Here is a 25,464-nt window from a genome sequence, read left to right as displayed (position 1 = left end):
TCGCGGCTCCTTTGCCCAGCTTTACGCAGACTTCTCTGCTCCCAGTGTGCCGGCGAGCAGCTGGCGGGCACGCCTGTTGAGTCAGAGCTGCTAACGCTGGTGGTGATTTTCGAGAATACAGCCTCGCCTCGGGCAATAACGGGAGCTAAAATATGCCCATAGGTGAGACCGAGAACCCGCTCGAACGGAGTGTTAATGAATGAGAATATAGGTTACTGTTGCGTAACCCCAGTTCTGCCAGAGTATCCATGAGTGACGATGTCTCACGCAGACCGGCCCTCTTTGCTATGGTGAAGCGAGAAAGGTGCTATTTTGAAGACACATGGGCGGCGCGTATGGCGCAAGGCTACTTATAGGGGTGGAATTCTGACGCTGACGTCAAGAATCACCTGCCAACTCAGGATTGGGGTAATGAGAGTAATGCTGCGTGTTTGCGTCTGGGCGGATGAGGCCGGCATCCCATAAGTGAGACATCTCACTTCATTTACCCTCTGAGAAACTGGGGTTACGGCAAGTAACCTATATTTTGTATTATTGGCTGGTCACCTGTGGTCATGCAGTTTGGTTATTTTTCAAATAAGAATTTTTTCTTGTTACACCAGTCTGGTTTGTTAGTGGTAATGTTCATGCTTTTATTCAGTTAAGTTAAGTTGTCAGGGCTCATTTCCTTGAGCAGCAAATAATGCCTTTGTTCCTTTTTGGCCTATTACAAGTACACATGCAAAGGTAATTAATACATGTTGTCATGCATGCCTGTAAAACATTTTTTTTTAAAAAGGTTTCCGTTAAGCTCAACATAGATTAAGTGCTGTTTGGATTCCATTTTGTTTAGAACAAGTAACTTTACTCTCAAAGTACTGTAACTTAAGTACAATTTTGAGATACCTTTTACATTACTTGAGTAATGTCTTAATGCTTTCTACTTGTATTCCTACCTGCGCACTGACAATTCAGAGGTAAATCATGTACTTTATCCCAGTACATTATATTTTAGTACCTTTAGTTACTTTGGCAGATTTTGATTAATAATGTGAAATACCTATCAACACTTAAAAGTGACGCTAACTCATCGCAAAAATGCAGCTTTTTGTAGCGTTCTTTTATACATGAAATGTGTCCCCCCCGGTGTTGCGCAGGGAACTCACAAGTGGTCAGAAAGAGCACAACCTCTCTAAGGTTTTCCTCCAACAAAAAAAGCCAAATCTCTTAAAAAGGGGGCTGCACGTAATCTGATAGAGACTGATCCTAAAAAATTTGACAACACTGTCTCTGACGTCAAAAGAAGTGGCGCTAACGGCTATGGGCCGAACTCACGCAATCAGGGAGGAGACCAGCCACGGAGCAAAGCCATTCGCAAAGCGCTGGAAGAGCGGCTGACGTACATAGTGCCCAGGCTGTAGATGTGCTGTTCTCACAGAAAATCGGGCCGGCATGTAAAGAGAGCAGTGTTACAATGAGCCGAAATGAGGAATCGGCTAAAACGCATGATGCTGTTGGTATTTGAAAAAATAAAAAGTATAAATATGCCTTATACTGTAGGTATGGTCCTACACTATATTATTCAAATATAGCATGATAGGTCCACTTTAAATAAGACTTAGTGCCTTGACTACATTTGCAATCTACTGTGCAGTATACAAAGGAATTAAAACTAGCTGCACCTTTACCAGCTTTGATAAACACATTAATACATCAATAATTATAATATAAATATAAACATGTATTACATATGATTCTGGTAGTTCTACTTTTACTTAACTACAATAACTGAGTACTTCTTACACCTTGGCCTGAAAAAAATAGCGTTACAAACTTTCCAAACTTTTGTAATTGCTTAATCTTTTGGAGGAAAAATCCTCTTTTTGGAAATCTACCAGTGACCTCTAATGCCTGCCAGCTTGATCCCTCACACTTCCTGACACATTGTATTTGAGCTCATCTTCATATATTTAAATTTAGCTCAGCTCATCTAGGCATGTTTAGTAGAAGCCTATGTTACATTTCAAGATATTTTAAGTTGAAATGAAGCCATTGAATGTACATTTATCAATCCTTTATTTGTAAATGTTGTTATTTCTTTTAATATTTTGAATTCTTCATCACTTATTTGTGAATCAACCAGGGAATTGGAGGCGACTCAGTGGATAAAAATGCTCATTAGCTGTCAAGTGTTTTATGTCCACTGGGAAGCAATTAGAAAGTGGTTAATAATGAGAGTAAGATACCTGACCTGCAGACAACACCTTTACACCTTCATGTAATAGTGATAAAACAACACATTATAAATATTGGCTGATGAGTAATACAAATAATTATGTGGCTTTACCTTGTTCTGGCATTTATCATTGTTTTAACTTTCACTCTTCGGCTGTGCTTTTGTGAAAGAACCATGGGGTACTGTCTAAAATACTACATAGTGAAACTTGCCTGTACTGCTACATCCATTGCTAGCATATTTGACTTAGAGCTGTATGTGTACTTCTTCCGCCCATAATCATGATCATTCCCTCATATGTTAACATCCTGAAGATATGTTTAACGTCATACAGCACATCTTAGCTCAAGGCCCTCAAGGCTGCACCCCCCACATGCTCTGAGTAGTTAACTTCACTCTTGGGTGCTTTTATGAAATAGCAAAACATTTGGTTCAATATCAGTCACCTGCCTGACCAAATTACTTTTTTTTCTATCACTGTACTTTTCGATACTTCCGTCCATTTTTAATCTGGCAATTTAGGGTTTCGGTATCCGAGAGAAGTGCTCAACTGTTTATGATTTGCAGTAGAAAAAAAGAGGCATGTAACAAATAATGTAGCCAAGAGGGCTGTTTTGGTGTGTTCAAAGTGAGTCATGCAGGGGGTGAGGATTGATGCCTCTGGAAACACATGACATACAGAATCCATGTTGTTTATTCACATTAGCTATGTACTTTGCCATACAGCATTGTGAAAAACATTTGAGTTCAATTCATGTCATGTGGGGTTCCTTTCTAGGGCTTTGTGCACACAGTAGTTTCGGTCAGTTGTCCATGCTTACTGAAATAACAAAAATATATGCTGTGAGGAAATATGTTTCAGCATTCACTACAAGGTTTTGCTTTTCTGAAATAAATCACGTTTTACCACTGAAACCTTACACATTTGTCTTTCACACTTCTCTGCTTTAATGCTCTGACTACCCACTGTTTGTAATTGTGCTTTACGAAAAAAATATTGTGTCAGGTGAAAGGTCAAAGTGCTACAATGAGCTCCTCAGATATGAACTTTCAGTGACAAAAGTCTCAGTCTGTGCACGTCATTTAATGTGTGCAGATTCTAGTGTTCAATTTTGTAATTTGCGATAACTAAAAAAGCAAACATCTCCTAGTCCCTGTTTGAGATGTTCCCATCATTGAATCATAAATCTGTTATTTTTCTGTCTCCAATAACAACATGAATAATGTAATAGGTTGCTCAAAGCTGAAACTATAATCTTCTTCCACATAATACAAAACATCCAATCAGGTTTACTTGTAAATATAATAATCATATATTACTGCATATTATTTGCGGGGTTTCTATTCCTCTATTGCCAAAATGTGACATCAAAATCTCACTTGGAGCAGTATTCTTTTATTAGGCGTTGTTCACGCTGACTAACTTCAATGAATATGCAGAACAACTCCTACCTTACCATGCACCATTATGGAGACCATCACAAGAGCAGGTGGCAATATAAAGGTCAGTTAGATGGTATTATATATAGAGAGAAATTACACCATGGCTATGAAAATTGGCTCACTGTGCTCTATGTGTTGCATTCTGTTTGTTTGTGCAAAAATGTGTACATCTTTAAAGGATATACCTGAAAACAATTGCAATGTTCAGTGTACTTTGTGCAATTATTATTTTTGTTATATTTACAGCCATATTTTGTGCAAAACTACTATCATGTGCAACAACACTAAAATGTACTAGTAGACTGCAGCTAAAAACCCCTTACAATAATTCTTCATTGATCCTGGGGCCCTCTGAATCATAATGCATTTTCATCATCAATAATTTGTTTGTACATACTTACATTGCTTCCTCTTCTGTGTCATTCGTTGTGAATTATATGCACCAAAATAAGAACGCCTGAGGCTTATACACAGGGTGCATGTCTATTCTTTTTGCATATCATTATGAATCTCGGTGTCAACCAATGTTTGGCTCGCTGTTGGAAAAAGTGTCTAAAAATAGTAATCTCAAATGAAATTATGAGAAAAACACATTTAACAATCCTTCTTATGTGTGCTCTTGCCATACTTTATTCAATAAAAAAAGTAGTGTAGCTACAATATGGCACACTTGTGCAATATCAATCAATTTCCAATGGCATGGTAATGTGTTTTAGTTATACAAAGCATGCTTGTACATTAAACACTTAATAAATACAGTAATTTCTATTAACACTTAAAAAAAATTACATTTTGCAATTTCCAGGGGCAAATAGTAAAATAAATCTTAAAAACACAATGTGGCGAAGGAAGGGGTCGACACCATTATTCTCCGAAGACCAAACATACTTAGAAATACAAAACTGTCTTACAAACAATTAGGTAGACGGCATGCATACAAAAATATACAACTATTCTCATCATTTCTTTGTAATTTACAATACTGTTTCATTATTGCCAAGCGTTCTATTTTTGTGCTCCTGTTTTGAGGAATAGCTTGCTTTCTCAATCTTCCCTCGTCCCTCTTGGAAAAGTACAATGTACATTCACAATCACTGAGGCACAGCACTTGATTTACAATTTGTATAAGTACCCCAAAACATTGTGTAGTCAACGTTGTTTAATGTAATATTAAATATATATATATACTATATATATGCTCAACACTCTGTACACTCATAGAACAAACATACCCCTTTATCATATCACACATGCATAACAAAATGTTGTGTACATCCAAAATAGCTTTAAATTCCTTCATCAACTTACTGAGCGGCTGTACACAACTCCAGCATAATGTTCCAAACCGTTCAACAGAAGCGCGGGGAGGTGGCCATGCAAGTGAGCGATGATTTACAAAGCCCTCCGTCAAGTCTTTGACACGGACACAAAGTGCTTATTTTCCAGTCATAAACCCTGTTATTTTAACAAGATAAACATATTATTTTGCCTTTTTGTAAGAGCCCTCATCTTTAAAAAGAGAGTGGAGAGGGACACAAAGTCTGGGTGCTCCTGCACGGTGAGCGAGGTTGAATGAAAGAGAAGATGTAGAGCCGAGCGAGAAAAATAAGGGTTTTGGTGCCTTTTATCTCCAGCAGAGGGATGCCAGAGGTGTGAGGCACAGGCAGAGTCGATATACGTTTGAGGTTCAATCAACACACTGATCATCAGTCTACCCTAAAAAACCCAAGGACCGGTTTGCGTCTTGAAGAGGAACATTCTGGAAGGATGTAGAGGTACTGATTAGTAAGTAATAAAACACACGTATGGCAGGGACACAAATGCAAAAAAATAAGTAAGTTACCTTAAGGGAGCTTTGGAGGATCCGGAGGCGATGAAGCTTGTCATTGAGGAGGGGGTCATTGACACGGCGGACAAATGAACGCTTGTACTCGAGGCGGCTGGCTGATCTGTGGTCAGCGGAGCTGGACAGGCTGGTCTGCTCCAGAGCCCGGTACAGATCTCCCAGAGAGTCCGCCTGCATCCTGCAGTCCCGCCGTCCATGGCCTGACGAGAGGACAAGCAATCAACAATGGTTTAACATTACATTGAATTCAAGGATAAGATTCATAAGCCACAAGAAAAAAAATACAAATCAACAGCCTGCAGAATTCTTTATTTAAATCTCCTTTTTTAAACTGAATAAACACACCTACTGTAAGAGACAAACGTTAACAAACTAGTCTTAGCAGTACATTTCTCACCACTCCACTTTGAGGAACTGGCAGTAGCTGCAGCCTGCCTCTGCCCACACATTAACATGGTGTTTTCTACCTGCACAGCGTGAAATGGCCGAAGATTTGGCTTGTCAAGGGACTAAGATAAACCATCTTGCTGTCAACCTGCTTTAATTTTGAGTAACCAGGATTTCTTTTAGGAAAGAAATTATGTAGTAGGGTTTTTTTATATAGTAAAAAATGAATTTGATCCATCTCCGCTGCATTGTAATGTAATAAGATTGAAATACTCAAGAAAGTCATGGCAATAAGCTGAATTGAAAAATCATATCATTTTGAACGTGAACAGTTCTTCTGTGAATTGTTTATGGAAGTTCAATTTATTGCAATTATTTTGTGTTTTTCTTTATCCTCTCCCATTTACTCAGATAATATGATCTTCCACTACGCCTCACAGGATGCACATTTCCACTCTTTGTTACTCATCATTCTGTCGTGTGCCGTTCATTATGGTGTCTACAGTCTTCATGAGTGAGGCGGCACAGCTCATACATAAGAATTGACCAGGCCCCCTGTGTTTCATGTTTAGATCCACTGCCCTCTGTTGGCATGATGCTGACACTACACCAGGGCTCTGAATCTGTTTGTCGTCACTCTATTTTGGGGTTTTGGAAGCACGGTGGTGTGTTCTGAAGCTTTGAGGCTGTGCTTTGAAATGTATCAAGCTTTATTTTCCGCCTGTTTTGTGTTTCTGTCTTTACAGCCAGTGGTGGAGAGAGTGAACGGTAGAGCAATAGATAAATGAGGACAAGAAGAAAGGAGCCCAAGGCGTGCTTCTTTATCCTGTTCAGAATTCAACATTAACATGGGCTGAAAGGGTTCCTCCTCGCTTCACCATTCAAACACCGCCGAGAGGCACAATGACATCTCGATCGAGCATGAGAGAGAGGATAGAGAGAAAGAGGGAGCGTGAGTGTGAGAGAGAGAGTGGACTGCCAAGATAAATCACTACCAAATAAGACACTACATTTCATCTCGCCGCCCTGGAGGTCTTTGAGGGACGGAAAATGGGCTGGCTTCAAATCTAATCCAATAAAGCTATAATAGCGAGTGTTCAACCTTTGACATTCGCTGGCTCTGACTGCCTGTTAGCAGCTTTGATCAAATAACTGATGACAAACAAGCACACTGGCTCGACGCTGTGCAGAGGAAAACACTGATGTTACAGTGAGATTTCAGATCACAGCTATTTCATGTAAAGCACAATACCTCAAATACCCCTTCATCAACACCAAACCTCATGCAGCAAATATATTGAGGTTTATTGTAGTCATTATCAACAACATTTTAAACTAAATGTTTATTTTTGTTAATTTAGCACCTTAAAAAAAACAGATTTCTAATTTATTATTTACCTTTTGGATGTTTCATTTTATTTGTGTGAACTTATTACTATATTCTTTCTTAAGTTAGATTGTGTGTTGTTTTAAATGCCATACTGTGACCATTTTATGTTTAAAAGTCGCTACAATTATACATTGGATATTATTATCTTTAAAACCTTTTTTTTTTAAATTGACGCATTGATAAAAGAGATCACAGAGATCCTGAAAATGTCCATGTTTAAAATGTTAAGTAAAATGTTGAGTGGGACAGCAGAGCGGAACATTTCAAGGATTTTTCCATAATTTCTTCACTTCTCACTTGCAGACTCATTTTCATCGCAGCAGGTGGTGTTGATGTGCTAGAAGAGCCTCAGCTTAGTGGGAAGCACTTCCTGCAGTTGTTATTTAATAAATATTAGCCAACTTAATCCGTAATCATATTTGTCTATTTTCCTTGAAACACAAATATGTAGATAGAAGTTTTGACCAAATCCTAATTTCTTCTTTCTCTTACCATCTGAGCTCCTTCACCTTCTCTCCAAGTTTACCCTTGTTAATTTATGAATGATAAATCATCCATGTTTGATGTAGGGTTGCAACTAACAATTATTTATTTTATTTGTCTTCTATTTTTGTTGCAATTCATCAATGTATCCTGTAGTCAGAAATGGCTAATGTCAATAAAAATGTCTACATTATTTTATACTGAAATTTTTAATTGATTATTACAATTGTTTGTTAAATTGTAGTCAATCATTTCTATGGATGAACAAATCAATTAGTCAAGTTTTGGTTCTTGTCTGGTGAAGTTCACTATTTTCTCCTACAGGGTTGTAACTTTAAGGGTCTATGTTTCATGTGAAAAGGTGTAAAACTGCTGTGTGTCTGACCACTGCCTCGGGGCCGGTCCAGCTGGTAGTGGTGGGGCTCTCGCTGGTCGGCTGCAGCGGCGGTGGCGGTCAGGATGGCGTGGAGCCCGCTGTCCCGGGGGAGGGTGAAGCTGCGGGGTTTCCCTCCCACGTCTGAGTCGATGCTTGACCTGAGGGGCAGCGGCAGCGCTCGGTACTGTTCCTTCAGCAGGCTGCGCTGGGCGGGCAGGGTGGACTGCCTGCGGTACTCCATCGCCAGGTTGTCTCTGTCCTCAGGACGCAGGGGCTCCTCCACTGGGAACGTCTGGAGGTATTGCATCCTCACGTTGCTCTCCATCTGGTCCTGCCAGGAGTTTCGGTGGATGCTCGTCTTCTGCCCGGGGGAGACGCCGTTGTTGCTGCTGCTGCCGTCCAGAGGCTCGGAGTGGAAGTCGTCATGAGAGGAGCGGGACTGGAACGTGTCGGAAGAAGAGAGGTGGCCACGTTTCGGTTCCAGGTAGGGACTCACCTAAACACAGACAGACAGGTTGCAAGTGAAACTGAAAAGTTGTAACATATCTACTGTACTACAGGCTGAAAGACTCACTGAGGATGCCCGGGGATACGTGTCATATGGTGGTGGAGGACTGTCCTGTTTGGACATCGAGGGCATCTCCATGTCCTCGTGATCACTCTCACTCCAGTAATCTGTCAGTAACAGATTGTTATGTTTTTATTAATACATCAAAATAAAAAACAAGCCCTTTAAAATGCATAAAAGACAATGGACCATGGCTTTTGAGACTGTAGGTATGTTAGTAGCTGATAACATATGAAAAGTTAGGCTACTGAACTGCTGCATCTTGAAACATCCGCTGTGCCCATAAAATGAGAGGTCTGACAGGTGTAGCTGCAGTGTAGGTGTGATGCAGGTCCAGGTCTGACTACCGTTGAGGCTATATATGGAGACGGGTGAATCTAAGATGTGAGAACTTCTGGAGGTGGCTAGGCTCTAATTTAGTAACATTTCTGGGAAGGAAAAAGCCCCCCTCTTCATGAAACCAAAGACAGACCTGATCTCACCCGCCCACATTTGCAGGGTTTCTACGTAGGCTCCTCAAAATAGAGCACAAGGGCTTGGTTACATCATGTCCTGTCCATTTGTGAGGGGCCAAAGAAAACCAGAATATCACAAACAACAAGAACGCCTTCAGCTGCTAAGATTAGCATTTATATTCAGCACAAAGCAGATCTGCTGGGATCGGATGTGGAAATTAAAACCGGGGAGAGGTGTTAAAAAGCCTCATTTGCTGATCTGGAATCTGTTTGCATGTTTGAGCAGATGCACTGAGATGCTGCTGTGAACCTGTGATATGTAATTAAAACCTTGTCAAATGAAGAAGTGGCAAAATAATTATCCATGCGTTCGTCATCATTCAGTTATATAAGATTCCTTGATCATGGTGTTTTATATAAGTGTTACCAGAGACCTGGGACAGACGGAGAATCTTTTGCAGCATGGTGAACAGTGACTAATCTCACCTTGGTCTAGTCGAATTTTCTCCTGCTCGGAGTATCCTGCCACTGCCATACTAAGACGACTCAGCCACCTGTAGGGGGGGAATAACGCTCATGACGCACAGCAGCTTGACATTCAATAAAGCATTTTGTGTGTGTGCGAGTCTCCCTGTTTGACCAATCACCTTACAAAAGTGCTCTGTTCAAGGAGAGTGGGCAGACCCGTAGGGGGATTCAATTTCCGGCCAGAATGTGGCTGCAGATTATTGGGGGAGTTTACAGCATGACCATCACAGCCTCATAAACTCACCGGGACATGTCGTCTACATTTTCCGCCGCAAAGTAGAAGGTCTTTATCTTCGGATGGCAAGCCTTGAAAGCACTGAAAGAGAACCAAGGAGTATATTTAAATCATATGTAAGCACAAGAGCGGGGACGTATAGCTCATTAAAATATGAATACAGAAGATTGCCGAGGTAAACGGGCACACACACACACACACACACACACACACACACACACACACACACACACACACACACACACACACACACACACACACACACACACAACAATTCAGGCTGACACGAAAACAGCAAGACGTTGCATCATAAGATAAACGTCTCTGCTTATTTTCAATTGCTGTAGGGATGTCTGAGTCAGTTTCATCAAGCATGCTCGTCCGTGCATACACACACAATCCTGAAAGCCAGATGCTGAGGGGCATGGTTGAGATATATATGTGAAGGTAACACCCTTAACATGATTTTCAAGTCATAAGAGAACAAAATTCAGTTTTACATTTCTACTCTAATAACTGATTTTATTCCATAATCCCGTATATGTACTACTGGTAGTTTCATTCCTCTGCATCGATTAAATTCTCATATCCACAGTTATAATAAGGCCATAAATGTGTGCACCTGCTGTCTTACTATACTAAAATGCTGCTGGCACAGTTTGCAAGTGCAAACAGTTTGAGAGTCAGATGTCCTCTGTAAATTGTCCGTTTTGCGTGGTCAATCCCCCAAATTATTCAATATATATGCCAGTTTTTTTCCTGCCGAGAGGCAATTTGCACAAGGTTACCGCTGCACTGAAAACACATTTGTAGGATTGTAAATTCAACGTGAGGTCTCTGCTGTCCGTTTTGTGAAGGTTTATCTATTAGTATTAACTTTTGCCATATGTTTCGGCTCAACGTAAAGCTAATCTAAGGAAATGTATCCTTGGGGTATCCAGGAGGAAATCAGTACTTACTACTTCCTTCTGCACTCAGTGGCACGATCGATGTTGAACTCTGGGAGGCTGACAAAGCCCTCTGCCTTCTCATCCTGTAATGCAAAGCAGAGAAAAATCACAGTGTCACATAGTTATTAAACAATTCACAAGTAATGCTGTTAATTGCTCTACTTTAAAAATCATCGACAATCATTTGTACCTCCTCGTTCATGTACCAGTACAGACAAGTGTCTTTCAGGATGAACCAGTACTTCTTCCACTTCTGTGAAAAATAGGTTTTAGCATCTTTCTTTTTCCACAGCCAGCCCTCGCAATCGCCCTGACCCAGGTCTCTGCAGGAAATCCGCCGCTTGCTGATTGAAGACATGGGACTTGCTGCTGCAGGCGCCAGCAGGGGAGCAAGACAGATGGGGGTGTCAGAAAACACTCCTCCAAAAACACCTGCTCGTGCTTGAGCTTGAGTACATGTGAGCACTCAAGGATATCTCTTTACAAAATGCTCTCACCTTTGCACTTCTTCTTTGACCTTGACATCAGTGAGGAACGCTCAAACACCTGCAAAGCAAACACGAATGATGACACAGGAGGATCCCAGCTCTGCTAAATGCTCCTGCTTTTATGCTAGCTTACGACACATTTTTTTAAAATGTAATGCTCAGACATAGGGGACTGACATGGTAGAGGGAGGCCGAGTCGGAGCTGGATGTGGACAGGGACACTTCCATCTGCAGGGCGGGGACCAGCGTGTACTGGGTGGGGCTGCTTCCTCGCTCAGTCTTCCTCCTGTTCTGACTCAGGCTGCGTCCCAGCAGGAAGCCCTCCCCCGGGGCTTTATCTTCACTCGCAAATCGCAGCAGGGAGTTCTCTGCAGGGACACAACAGAGCAACACTCAGTCCTGCACACACACACACACACAAACATTTTACTTCATAATCGACTACAAAATGCCTATACGGTTCCACTGAGTGTGTTTGAATTACAACATGCTGCAATAATAAAGAGTAATAAATAATAAAATAAAGAGTGATTTTCCATCAAGACTATGAGCTGTTTACTAATTGTGGACCGATATGGGTCTTTCAATGGCAAATGCCTATATTTAGAGAGCAGAATGGATGTTGATTTTTTTCTTAAAATAATTTAAGAGCAATAAATGACATCTGACTTATTTTACATTTAATTAACAGTGCCTTAAAAAACAGCGTTTATCAATAGATAGCAGAATTTTCTCCAGAGACAATACATATCTTTTAAAGAGGCCCTATAATATATTTTGGGGTTGCTCTCTCCCGTGGTGTGTTATATAGGTAGTTGTGCATTTAAATGGTCTGCAAAGGCTAAAATCCAAAGTTCCCACCAGAGGGAATTTCTCTCCCACACACTCCCCCCCAGCCTGAAAGGCCTCCATTGGACTCCTTTGTTAACTTCCATAACACAGTGACTACAGTAAGTAACAATCACACTTCTATTGGGTAGTGCCGCAACCTTTATATATACAAACAGTCTATGGCTACAACGCTACAATACGCGATAGGCTAAGGGAAGGGACCTCTTTAAGCGGTTGACCAATCACAACAGAGCCGGCAAGCTAACCAATCAGAGCTGAGTGGGCTCAAAGACCTTTGGGACGTTAAGGCATATAAACATGTCACAGTAAAGGTAAACAATACAATCATGAAACCTGAAAATGAGCATAATATGGCCCTTAAACTTACACACATAAATGTAACAATGCTTAGTGGCTTTCCCTGGTTTTCTACTGTATATACAATATTATAAACAATTAATAAACAATAAGCCTTGTGAGCACACAAATCAACATTTTATTTTTGGTCTCGCAATACACTCAAACCACATATAACAAGAGTTTATGTCACAACACTGACAATAAATTATGATGTAATCTACTGTAAAACCAGTCAGTTTGAAAAGCTCTCTTTCGAAATGAGATAGTGCTGATGTTTCAAAAGACTACCTACAGAAGAAGGCTGTTGTCAGGCAGGAAGCCCTCAAAACTTCCAAATACTGTCTCTTGTAGATAAATATAGCACATTCACTTTTTTTTGGAAAGCCCAAAAGAGCAAAATATCACCATCATCCCCAGAGGAAACAAAACCATCAATCAAGTATTTCTTTGAGACTGAAATAAAGCAGTTCATTCTCCTCCCACTCATTTACCACCTAGACCCACAGTTACCAACAAAATGTGCAAATCTCAGGATATATTTCTACAGTTGCCAAAGCAACGGTGTACTTTTTATATCCAAACAGCGAGAAACGGCAAAGCTGAGAGCGAGAGGAAGGGAAAATTGGAGCAGTGGTAGATTGCGAACACATGGAGGAGATCGAGGCACAAACTGATATCCAGCATGTTATCGGTTTTGACAGACCAGCTCATCCTTCTATTTCTTGGCCCAGAGATCTGAGAGGGTGAGGATATTATGAGATATCCACCCACTCACCTTAGCTCCCTGTCCCTCTCTGTCTCCCTCCTTTCTCTGCCTCCCTTTCTGTTTATCTCTCCCACTGCCTCCCACTCACCTCTCCTGCTCTCTCTCTTTAGCTTGGCCAGGTCTTCGTTGTCTCCCACCCAGTTGTATTCCACCGGCATGGAGATGGGCCTGAGCCTCCCTGCAGCAAGGAGGCGCAGGGAACGTCAATATCACACAGCGGCCCACACACACATCAAATAGCTGCAGACGTCTCATAAACATCTCAAAAGCGTCACATTCGCAGGGCTCTGAGCTGTCGGCTCTCAGAATCATAGCAGCGAGGCTTCAGACGAGGCCGAGGTCTTACCATAGGTGGGCGTGCTTCCCCTGCGGGCCAATGATGCCTCTTGGTTCTGGTCATACTCGTAACAGTACAGTATAGCATCTTCCTCCACCAGAGGAAATCGCCGCCGACACTCCTGGTCCAGATAGGAGTTTGGTGACTCAGATCCCTCGGCGACATGGACCACGTCCGATTGAGGATCTTCCTCTGACAGATTTCCCTTGTCATCTCTGAGGCAATGGAGAGGAAATACATTCAATGCCAGTGAAGATATTGATAATAAGAACCAACATCTGTAGCATGTAGAGCAGGGGTGCCCAAACTATCGCCCGGGGGCCAAATGCGGCCCGCGGACCATTTTGAGTCGGCCCTCAGTAAATTAAAAAAGTATAATGGAGTATGGCCCACAAATGGAACTTGTGCTTGTCTTATATTGTACTTCTTAAATATGAATGTAAAAATATATTACACAGTAGTATTCATGTGTTAATAAGACCACTTTTCAAATAAATTCAGTCAATTAAAGTTGGAAACATTTTCTAACATATCTTCGTTGATAAGAAAAAAGCCCAATGACTTATTTGCAACAAGCTTCAAACCAGTGTTTCCCCTCGTCATAGCAGCGGTGCTAAGGCACGTGGGCCCAGCATAATGTGAGCGCGTGGAATCTTTCAGTGTGTGCGCGTGCAAAGTGTGCCCCGCCAATTTGTTTCTATGTTACTGCCAGCACAAGAAAGGCTCCTGAGGCCTAGTACCAGGACCGGTTCTAGCCAATTTGCTGCCCTAGACAAGATTTTAGGCAAGATTTTATATGTAAAGAATAAATGAAAAATCTCTACAAAAGACAAATAGACTACAAAAACAGAAAATTATTGACATAGGTAATATACGTCAAAATGGCTTCAAATGTATTCAGTATTGTATACCGCTATTTGCCGCCGCTATTAGTATATAGGGGAAACACTGACACCCTATTTCTCCTTATTATAATCAATCTGAGGCTTCTGTTTTAAGGGATGAGCTGCCAACACTCACAAGCATCATTTACCTACATTTGATTGATTTTGCCAACTTATAACTGAACTTATGACGCAATACCTCTAGTGAGTGGCCCAGCCCTTCGTATATTTTTCTGTATGTGGCCCTCGGTGAAAAGGGGGCTGAAGTAGTGTCAAAAACAGTCAAGTTTTTCGTTAAAATGTTGAATCTGGCAATATTCTGTACAGTTTATCTGTTGTGGTCAACAAAGCCCAGGAAAAGAACAAAGCAACAATGTCTGTGTCCTTATACTTTCCAACTTATTCATATCTGTGGCCATTAGTCCTAAGTTCATTGGTTCTGTTGTAAAATTAAATAAAAATGCCCCTAATGGATACACTAAAAAGACTGCTCCATCGGACTTTCAATAATAAAAAAACTCAGCAGTTATTTAGTAATGCAGGCACGTATATAGCTTTTGTTTGTGTAAGTGTGAGTTCACCTGGGGGTGTAGGGTTCTGCGGGGGGAGGGGGGATGAAGAGGTCCTGCAGGGCACAGCTACTCCTCCTGGATGGAGTACTTAAAGTGCTGGTGGGGGTGGCGACGCTGCTGCTGGGGCTCTGAGGGAAGATTGGCTGTGTTTGAGTGAATGTGTGTGTGTGTTTGTTATGTGTGAGCATGAGCAAAAGAGAGAGGGACAGGCCGACAGAGAGAGAGAGAGCGAGAGAGGAACAGTTACGAAAATTAACACATAGAACATTTGGAGTTCACCGCAGTCCAGTCAGTTTGTCAGTCAGGGACCATTTGTTCGCTTCACACTGTGTTGCTGAGCTTCTCAACCGTGAAATGAGTCGTGTACTGTACGTTTTCTGATGCTCCACTTCTAACGGGTGCACACAAGAAGACGGGTGAGTGCGCAGTCTAATCGCCATTCTCATTCAGGTCAAGGAAAATCTGGTCGTAGCCTACATAATCTGTTAAACAGCTCATGTTCATGTTCCTAATTTATACACGATGCCTTTAAAACTAAATATTTATTATCTTTGAGCTTCATTTATGATATGATTATATCAGCAACTTCACTTCGGTGAATTGTAATCAAATCATAAGAAGCCTGTTGTGCAGTGATAAAACATGAACTTCTACAAAAAACACTTTAGAGCTTATTAAATGAGTAAGAACTGAGACTCTTACAAGAGTAGAATACTAATGTTCCACTGCTCAAACTACGCAAATATGTTGCGTAACTCACAGCTGACTAATATCAGCAATGTATTAACGGGAGATGTGCTCCATCATTAGACCATTATGTGCGTTAGAGCTACAGCAGGGCTTCTACAGCACACAATGTTCTTTTCAATAACTTAAAAGACTACCTTGACATTGTTAATTTTAGTCACATTGCAGAGCAGAACACATTAGTTTCTATGATGCCACCCCCACCCTTTCTGTCCTTTAAAAAATGCCAGAAGGAGAGCAAATTTGATTTAGGTGGAGAAGAAGAATGAGGATGTGTAGTGAAGGGGGAGGAGGCTGAGCAGGACAGAGCTTCTGGGCCTCAGGGGGGAGAAAACATTTTCTCTGGCCTAGGACTCAAAGAAAGGCTGGGCTCCATTAATACGCAGCCCTCTCATTTCCACCCATTCTGGCTCAGTCGCACGGTCCTAAAAATGTGCTTTGTTTGGCCGAAGTAGGACAACAGATGCCACTGAGGCCTGAAATGTCACATTGTGAATGACTTATAGTGGAAACTCCAACCAATTAGTAGCAGGTAGTGCTACATAAAGGAAGTGGAAGCTTTAAAAAGAATACCTGGGCAATTCAGTACAAAACCCATGGCAACAATTAACTCTCTGAAAAGGATATGTTTTACAAAGCTAATTTAAGATTTTGGGATCATTTTGTTAAAATAATTGATTGCACCCTATTGTCAAAGTGGTAGTAAAGAAGAGACTCTACAGTAGAATAGCGTAAAAAATGGACACTATGAAACGTCCCAAGTTAATTACTTGCATTTTGATAATAATTTTTGTTTATCAGGTTTTTCAAATGTCCTGTTTGAAGAGGAAAATAAGGCATTATCTTAAATAATAGAAGAACAAACCCTTCAGTCGAAAACTGTTCTGGCTCAGTGATGCAAATTGTCAGAATAAAATTGATGTTTTCCTTCCACTCTGAAAATGACAGAAGCAAAATAGTCCAAAAGAAATGGACCACTGCATGACAACACATGCTTCTGCCAGAAGTGTCTCGCTCTCGCTCTCATTTTTATTTTTTATTTTTAAAGATAATTCTTTTGTTTTTGTCTCTTTATTTAGAACAGTCCCAAGAGAAGAAAGGGAAAGAAAGGGGATGAAATAGAGCAAAGAAACGCAGGTCAGATCCAACACGGGCCATGTTTTCTTTGAACCCAATCTTCACTTTGTACTATTAAAACTTGATCTTTTGCTATGTCTAATGTCCAGAGTCTTTGGGGTCTTGGTTTTTTAACAGACCGAAATACAGAGATATACACATACAAGTACATATTGACACACTAACAGGCATGCACAAACATATCTGTGGAGGGTGAAAGTGGTCATCATACTTGCAGGGCCAACGGTTTCCATCTCATGTTCTTGAGCAGCGCAGGGGTCGATGTGAGCGTGCTCTGTGGGCGTTTCTTCAGCGTCAGGGTGACACCTGCAGGGTCCCCACGCAGTAAGTTAACCAAGTTCTTCAGCTGCCAGCCCACCTAGCAAACAACAATCATGTGATGAGGGATTTCTCGACACACAGGCATTCCCATGACTCAAGCTTTAACATGAACATCCAGTAGGTGACTAGTACAGGGATTCAATGTACATCCACTCCAGTTGCCATTTGAAATACTTAGGTGTCAAAAGGTTTCCCTTCACACATGTCTTGGATAGCCTTTTGTTATGCCCAGCCTACTTTCATGCTGTTGTGGTCGTTATTTTAATAATAGACAAGATCTTGATGGTTGTAAACTGCAGCACAGCCTCTGAGTTTGATGATGATGAGGTTTTGAAATGCAGAGTGGTGTGCTGAAGGGCATCTTGTACACCTCCCGTATTATCCGCCTGCAGGCGTTGTGATGAAGTGGTAAACCCGATGTTATGTACAGCTGCATGTCTTGTAAATAGTCTTTAGCCCAGTTTTTATGACATTTGGCACAAAAACATCTCGCCCAGAGAAACACGGTCCGTAGCTGAACCAAATATGCCAGGTTCAGTTTGGTGAAGAAAATATCCTCTCTTGCTTGGCTGACTGCTCCGAGTCTCAGTACATTTTATTTGTTCAGAGCAGCCTGAGAAACCGGGCACTGGCCTAGCAATCACTTTGTTCCTTTCCAAGTCATTTTTCACCTTGGCAACCACTACACAAAAAATCTTCACACAGAAAGTGCATTAAAATATACCGACAGGCTGAAACAGACACTTTGATACTCAAAGGCAGCTTCTATGATAAGAAATGGTGTGTCAGACAATATAAAATGTGTTTATTGAATCAGTAAAACCCATGATTGTTAGCTTCTTCTTTTTTTCAAATATCTACTGATTTGCCTTGGTAAATGCTTTTTATTCTTCAAAAGGTGTTTCACATAAACCGTCATCCCAATGGTTTTCCTTCTTTAATCTCCTTTCTGGGATTTTTTTTTAACACTGCAGTGTCAAGATTTACCATCCTTTTTGTTAATGTGTCTGAAGCCCTCCTCATTTATTGACCTGCACCAGAAATTCAATCTATTCTTGCTGCCTAGAGTTATTTATGTCTGACATGCAGTCTTAATTCTTTTTTTTACAGCCTTTCAATCATGTGCCCAATAGCTTATTCAACATGAGATAATACATTTTGAGTGTTAATCAAAAGGCAGCTTTTGCCTGGGAGGAGTTTTTCCTTCATTACTTTCCTTTGGTTGATGCAACTCCTTACCTCAGCACTCATTGCTTCTCATGATCCCTCTTAGACTGCCTCCCACAACAAACACGTCTAGTTCAAAACAGTGTCGACTTGTTTCTCCAAATGTTTCATCCTAACTAATGCCTCCCACTAATGGGATGTTTAGAAACAATTAAACACCAGGAATGTGTTCTGAACTTTAGACCACAGTATATTAAATGTATTAATAATGTTAAAGCTGGTTATGGCCGTCATTATGAGTGACAGTGCATTTGTGATGTGACGGACATGTCTACTCAGTTTTCATATTGCCATCATCGACCACTTAAACTGTCAAACTCACTCAGCTGCTGCTCAATTCTGCAGCACGATATCTTTTCTTCACCAACACCTATCACCGAATATAACAACATACAGCAAGTACAACAATATAACCCTCACTGCATAGTTAATACATAAGTAACAAACATGAATAAATATTATATGATACAAGACAACTGATGTCAGTGAAGCTGCGGAGTTGAAAAGCTGCTGCCAATCAAAGATGAATAACATAAATCATGACTGGTTTTGTGCAAGTCGAGCCTTCTGACTCATCATTAACGTAATTAATTACACCTGTGCTTTTCCTGCTATGACAGTTTAAGTAATCTGCAATGGAAAGGTCCGTTGGGATCCAGTGTAAATCTTTTGGTTCCCCATGAGGAGAATGCAACAACACCTCCGCACTCTTGCTTTAGTCAGCCTTCAAACTGCGCTTCAATGAGATGAAAGAGTCTTGACACCAATTTCAACTCTGCATTTGCACTTGTTCTTTGTAGAAATGGCTGCATTCAGTGGGTGAGTTGACTGACTGAAATGAACCTGACTTGAGCTTTGTAATTATCATTCGTCTTGCTGTTGCACACACAAGTAGCAATTATTTCAGACAAAGGCTGCAGTATTTAAATAGTGCGCCACCAAAAGCTTTCATTTCCACTGAATTTGTACAATGCTATGTACAACAATGAATTGCAACATCCCCAGCAAAGGACCTTTGTTGCATGTCATTCCCCATCAGTCTTCACTTTTGTCTTCCTGTTATGTCTCTACTATGTATCTTATATAAACAAAACTACATTTAAAACAAATGCACCAAAAAATGTGCTTAAAATGAACTGTTTGAAAGTTGTCCCTCTCTAATAGGAGCAACCAAACTATTTCAAATGTTGAGGAATCTCAAAGAAGCACAGTCTACACACAGCCACCAGGTCCTGAGGAGGGGTGTAATTAATGGTAAATACACCTGTGTAAGTGCCTCATGGGTATCTGGGAGGTTAAACGTTACTACAGTGTTCTGTCTGGGTTTTTTTAAGGGCCCTAAGCAGGTACCTCTCAATGGACTCATGTGCTCATGTAATCACAAGTTCAATGATTTCAACTGACCATCCATCGGACCCTCCAATGGGCAAATAAACACATTTAACCAGAGATAAATATCCTCATCCTACAAAACGACCTATAAGAGGCACTACAGCCATCCACTTATACAGGAACCGCTCCAGATGAGCTAACTGTGGATGTTCTGCAACTGCATACACACAATCTGAGGCAGGTTCTTTACAAAACAAGCATATTATGCAAAAATATATATTTTTTTTCTTATAGCACTTAAAAGGTTTGGCTTATTTAAAGTGAATGTACTTGCTTGATTCTTGCTATGCCGAGTTTGTATCCTCATTGACTGATAAAAGAGTCAGTTAAATGAAATGTTATGGTATGAAACAAAATGGTATTTGGATAAACAATCTTCAAATGCAAAATGGACATAATGTAGGCAGTAAATATAATAAACACATCAAATAAATAATGGCCTTACCACTGTTTGAAGATTGACCTGAATGACTTCATCTCCAGCATGGATTTTCTTGCAGCGGTCAGCCAGAGACTGATGGACAGACAGAGAGTCATTTACTGCAGCTCCATTTCACGGCACAGCTTACTGTGACACCACCATAAGTGACACACCTCACTCCACAAATTAAACTACAAGTGAATGGGCAGTGAGGCCAAGAACACAAAGAGGCTTGTACTTACTCCTTCTGTTGTCCCGGTGATTACATGCAAACCATCATATGTTGATTTGATATACATGCCCTGAGGGAAGAAAGCAAGAATATAAATGATTACATCACAAAGCAAACTTAAGGCTCTTTTAACAAAATGCATTTGCAGCCATTTGCAGAACAAACCAGGGCTATTGCAATCCATTTGTGTTAATCTGCTCGTAGTGCAAGAAATGAGTAGGAGTTTTGATTTGTCTCAATTATTTAAAAAATATATATATTAAGCTGCAGTGCAAGTCAAAACTGTTTTACTGAGCTTGGCTTTGCAAATGTTAAAATGACAAAAGAAAGGTCCTTAAAGGTGGGGGAGGTAGGTAAACCGGCTCGAGTGTGCTAGAATTTGAAAATACACAACCAGAAAAAATCTGCCACCAGTTACTTTAGCCGGGCCGGCTAAAATGATTGGTCGTGCTTTTTACAGTACCACGGCTTCCACAGATGACATTTTTTTATGGACTTTCTGTCAAAGCGCTTAAGATATTCATTGATATCGGGATGTTAAGAGCATTCCATGGAATATAACAAAAAGTGTATCTCGGGCCGGTTTCTCAAACTTACCTACCCCACCTTTAAATAATATTTTCAAACATAAAAAGGCACAATATGATTTGTAGTGAATCCACTCAAAGCTTTTTAAAGCAGACTGAATCAAACATGGAGGATTCTTTTTCTGCACATACGGTTGTCTGTATAAGAGCTAAAGGTTTCCACTAAAAGGGGTCTAAAAGGCCTTGCATACTCACAATCATACAAACACACACCCAGACACACATTCGCACACAGATGTGCATGAGTAAACATGTACACTCTCACACAGATACACAGAAGCAGCATGCCAGTCTTCAAGATGAGTGTAAGAGGTTTATTTTTAGGCCACTTGGTCCACTGCTGTGTTCAGGTTTCACTGAACGGATGAGAGAACTTCCATGCCCCCTGCTAGCGTTTGTGTGGGAGTGGGGCTTTTATTGTGGCCCAGAGCAGGGCGCTCGTGCCTGAGTATAGGTCAGTGGGAAGATGGAGTCCAACCACGAGCTTATATTGTTATAATGTGGTGGGAAAAAGAGATGTCCCTGCCACTAAATCCAGAGCCTATGTTTGTCCCCAGAATGAGTGTATTCGTCATGAGTTGCATGCAATTACTAATTTAAGCATTTTCTATTTTGTTCATTTTAACCTTCACCACATGTTTTCTATGTTGCATTTTATCACCTGACTCATATGCCCACAAGCTCAGGAAAAACCTAGTTTTAGGACGGCTACAGTGAGCTTCATTTGACACTGGACAGTAAAGCAGAGCATCTTCTTTATGTCTTTTTTCATTACTCTCTCGTTTTTAAACGTTAAATGCTACCACGAATCATCTGGATGAAAATCGTGAACAGCAAGGGCTCTTATTAACCCAAGAAAATGTGGAGTTAAGATGTCTTCTATATCTCGTCTAATATTTCAGATCCCTCAAAACATGTGCAACAAAACCAAAAGTATTTGCATGACTTGTTATATTTAGAAGTATATCAACAAATATTTTTCTTTCATTCTTTACAATTTAGTTCAACCAACTTAGCCTGTGTGCTCCATGTTGCCAAAATTGTAGAGGTTTACAAACTCTGATAAAGCTGGCAGAATCAAATCAGGCAAGGTTAGTATTAGTGATTGAGCAACTGAATTGTTTATGTTTGCAGTGAGTGAGATGCATGCTGCAGGATCATTTGCACCTGCCATATTTGAATCAAACTCATGCTGTTTCCATTTCTGTGATTAGTTTTTCCACCATCCATCATTATTAGTAGTATGTACTTTACTTTTTTGGTAGCTTTTGCCTGTGTTCATTTCATCAAACCTGAAAAACAATTTAACAATTTAATAAAAGCGTACTCAAGTGTAATAAAGATAATAATTGAATAGGCACGTACCACATGTGTGGTAGGGTATTGGGTTTGTACGATTGTTACATTGTTGTGATTACTGCAATTTATTTCTTGCAATTTTCCTGTAATTTGTCAGGCTGGTATTTAAAATAGAGCATCCTCAAATGGGTAGGATGGTCAATTAGGAACTTAGCATGGTAATTACACCTTGTGGTTTCTTCTTACCTGTATCTATTTATAAATCACTCTTTTTTGGGCACGGGTAGCCAAATGTTAGAGGTATTTGCCTTTCTGCTAATGGAATTTAATGGCGATCAGAAACCATATCACCGTGCAAAAGGAAGCGTGCATCCACTCATTAATACTTACTCGTTGACGAGTGTAGTTCAAAAAGAAAATAAATAGCTCCTACAAGAAACAGCTCACAAATGGCAACTCATATCAATTTAGATGACTAAATAGCACTACTTGTAAAACGAAAATATGTACTATTTTGGGGTGATCTGTCTGAGTCTGACGGGGATAGCCTTACCAGTCCTTCAGTAGATTTTATGTTGGCTAGCTGCACGACCTCCAGATGTGCAGCCTGGGACACCATGGGATCCGAGGACAGAGCGATAATCTGGTCGCACACTTCTGACAGAGTTTTACACTGGGGAGGGCATATAAGGGATGAGTAAAACCTTAAAGAACGGGCATTAAATATGTATTTACATCGGATCCAGTGTAATAAAGTGAGAGACTCACCACATGCAGGATTTTGTTTTCGGTTTCGTACACAGAGCATTCCTGGGGAACATTCAAAGAGCACTGTTACCTCCAGAGAATGTGTCAAAATTGAGTTATTATTGGCATTTTTTGCTGTAGGTGGTTTTAAGCAAAAACCGAGCAGCTTGGCACCTATAACCCCCAACACTCCCACACAGGCATGCACAAACACAAAACAAATGAATCATCAATGCGGAGGCATGCCTCTCTCTCTCTCTCTCTCTCTTTCTCTCTCTGCTATTCTTCCTCTCTCAGCCTTCAACTCTCTCCCTATCACCCTATTTCACTCCCACCTGCAATTTTTCCTATTTACATTTTGCTTTTAACTTGATATAAACATTCTCATCCACAGAGACCGTCCTAAAACCAATTAAACATCACTGGGGTCATTATTAACAGATTCTGGAGGGTTGCAAAGGGATCATCATGTTTAGGCCAAATACAGATGTACCAGTAATAAAACATGTGATCAATTGAAACATTTCATGTGATCTGCAATGCCTTTTTGTTTTGCTGAGACACCTGAATTTCCCTACGGGGATCAATAGGGGTTTATCTTATCTTACATATGTAATCTAGTAATCTATGTAAACCAGAATATTTGTGCATAAACAGAATAAAGTTCACATTTACATCCATGGTTATCTGACCTGAAGTCATTAAGTGAGACATTTCTTTAGTTTATCTGCATCAATTTATCAATTGTTCAACCATTTATAAACCAGTTTTCATAAATCAACACAGGCTCACTATTTGGCAAGATGACTAAGCCTTATATTGGCTACCTAGCTTACTTCGTCTTCTTCATCAGCCAGCAAACCCCTAAAGTGAGGGTACCACTTTACAATAAGACTACCCTTATAAAGGGTTTATGAATAGTTTGTAATTCATTTATTAATTGGGTTGTGAACACTTTATAAATCATTAATAAGCTTTTATAAGACATGAGATAAACAGGGCAACTGTGACCGGTTGCTTGCCAAATAGTGAGCCCACATTTGGCTACCTAGCTTACTTCGTCTTTTTCATCAGCCAGCATCCTTGGTATCTGTTGTTCACTGAGTTGATTCCCCCCTTCCATCTTGATGTTTCTTGGCATCCCTTTATGACCATTTATTTATGAGTTACTAAAATGTATAACTGCCAAAAGGGAGCCTTGTAAAGTGTTAAAAAAAATCAGCATTTATTAATGAGTTACTAACATTTATAATGTGTTTAAGTTATATTAAGATTTAAAGTTATGCATAAATTAGGGCGTGGTCACATTGAGTGACAGGTCTGCTGCTGTTAGCTTTCTGCTCTGTTAGCATCTCCGTAATGCTACAGGGGCTCTGCCTGCTCAACTCATCCGGGGAACATAACTTGAACTCTGCCGTGTTTGTTGTGCTGGTGCCTTGTGGACTATTCTTCATGCTTATATCGGACTATTGTGACTCACTCCACGTTTAAAACAGGCGGTGCATGAATGCAATTTTACGGTAAGTGAAATTTGAGTACTTTATTTATGTGTTGCTTATATTTTTAGTCAGCTAACGTTAATGAATGTTAAGGCTTGGGTTAGCATGTAAGCAAGTGGTAGAGAATCTGTGCTAACGATGCTAATCGTAGCCTCCAAGTTAAAACGTAATAGAGAAGTGTTAAGCATTAAGTGGGATAATACTGTAGAACAAACAGCTTTTGTTTGAGGTTGGTAACATGAGGTCAACTTTGTAAGTTAGAGAGATATTTTATTTGGTAGGTAACTTTATGCATTGATAAGGTTAATTAAAATTTGCTATGATCGATTACAAGCTAACGTCAAAGTAGTGTTGAAGAGCGGCCTAGTCTATGTGAAATTAACCTCACAATAAGATGTGTGTATATTACAAATATGAATGTCATATTTCAAGATGATTACTTAGATATTACAATATGGTTGGTTGAGCTGGAGTTCATTATTGAGCTTACACGTTAACGTCACAGTTCATATCTGAAAAACGAACCCAAAACTTGTTATTTTTATTAATTGTATTACCAAATTGGTATCAAATAAATAGTAAGCATTGGTAACACCAATGCTGATACTTATTTGAGTATTTGTGTCTGGGAGAAGGTACTGTACCCAGTTCCTATGTGCGGCAGTTATAGACTGGGCTTTCTTGTAAAAGAGAATAAAAAAAATAAAGAAAATCAATATGGACCATTACTGTATAATTATC

At 40.3% G+C, this 25,464-nt stretch overlaps 1 protein-coding gene across 6 annotated transcripts in view; it reads right to left on the bottom strand.

Moving 5' to 3' along the window:
- Positions 1–4,624: 4,624 nt before the first annotated feature.
- LOC104954719 (connector enhancer of kinase suppressor of ras 2-like) overlaps positions 4,625–25,464 on the bottom strand; it is a 36,300-nt gene continuing 15,460 nt past the window's right edge. For 2 of the 6 annotated variants that reach the window (XM_010781901.1, XM_010781911.1), the window contains exons 5-22: positions 23,246–23,287; positions 23,031–23,150; positions 20,602–20,661; positions 20,384–20,452; positions 17,210–17,356; positions 15,124–15,257; positions 13,668–13,873; positions 13,410–13,499; positions 11,542–11,732; positions 11,374–11,422; positions 11,067–11,245; positions 10,886–10,959; positions 9,936–10,007; positions 9,650–9,717; positions 8,715–8,815; positions 8,150–8,636; positions 5,502–5,704; positions 4,625–5,417 (exon numbers count right to left, since the gene is read on the bottom strand). In XM_010781901.1, coding sequence (XP_010780203.1) covers positions 5,370–5,417; positions 5,502–5,704; positions 8,150–8,636; positions 8,715–8,815; positions 9,650–9,717; positions 9,936–10,007; positions 10,886–10,959; positions 11,067–11,245; positions 11,374–11,422; positions 11,542–11,732; positions 13,410–13,499; positions 13,668–13,873; positions 15,124–15,257; positions 17,210–17,356; positions 20,384–20,452; positions 20,602–20,661; positions 23,031–23,150; positions 23,246–23,287 — 2,340 coding nt within the window. In that variant the 3' untranslated portion in view covers positions 4,625–5,369. The remainder of the gene's footprint in view (positions 5,418–5,501; positions 5,705–8,149; positions 8,637–8,714; positions 8,816–9,649; positions 9,718–9,935; positions 10,008–10,885; positions 10,960–11,066; positions 11,246–11,373; positions 11,423–11,541; positions 11,733–13,409; positions 13,500–13,667; positions 13,874–15,123; positions 15,258–17,209; positions 17,357–20,383; positions 20,453–20,601; positions 20,662–23,030; positions 23,151–23,245; positions 23,288–25,464) is intronic. The other 4 variants (XM_010781907.1, XM_010781918.1, XM_010781926.1 and 1 more) reach the window with 2 other exon arrangements.

This window comes from Notothenia coriiceps, unplaced genomic scaffold, assembly GCF_000735185.1.
Source record: "Notothenia coriiceps isolate Sejong01 unplaced genomic scaffold, NC01 NC01_scaffold00000493, whole genome shotgun sequence".
Classification (NCBI taxonomy): domain Eukaryota; kingdom Metazoa; phylum Chordata; class Actinopteri; order Perciformes; family Nototheniidae; genus Notothenia; species Notothenia coriiceps.
Note: the sequence above shows the minus strand (reverse complement) of the source record. Positions and strands in the feature narration are given on the sequence as shown.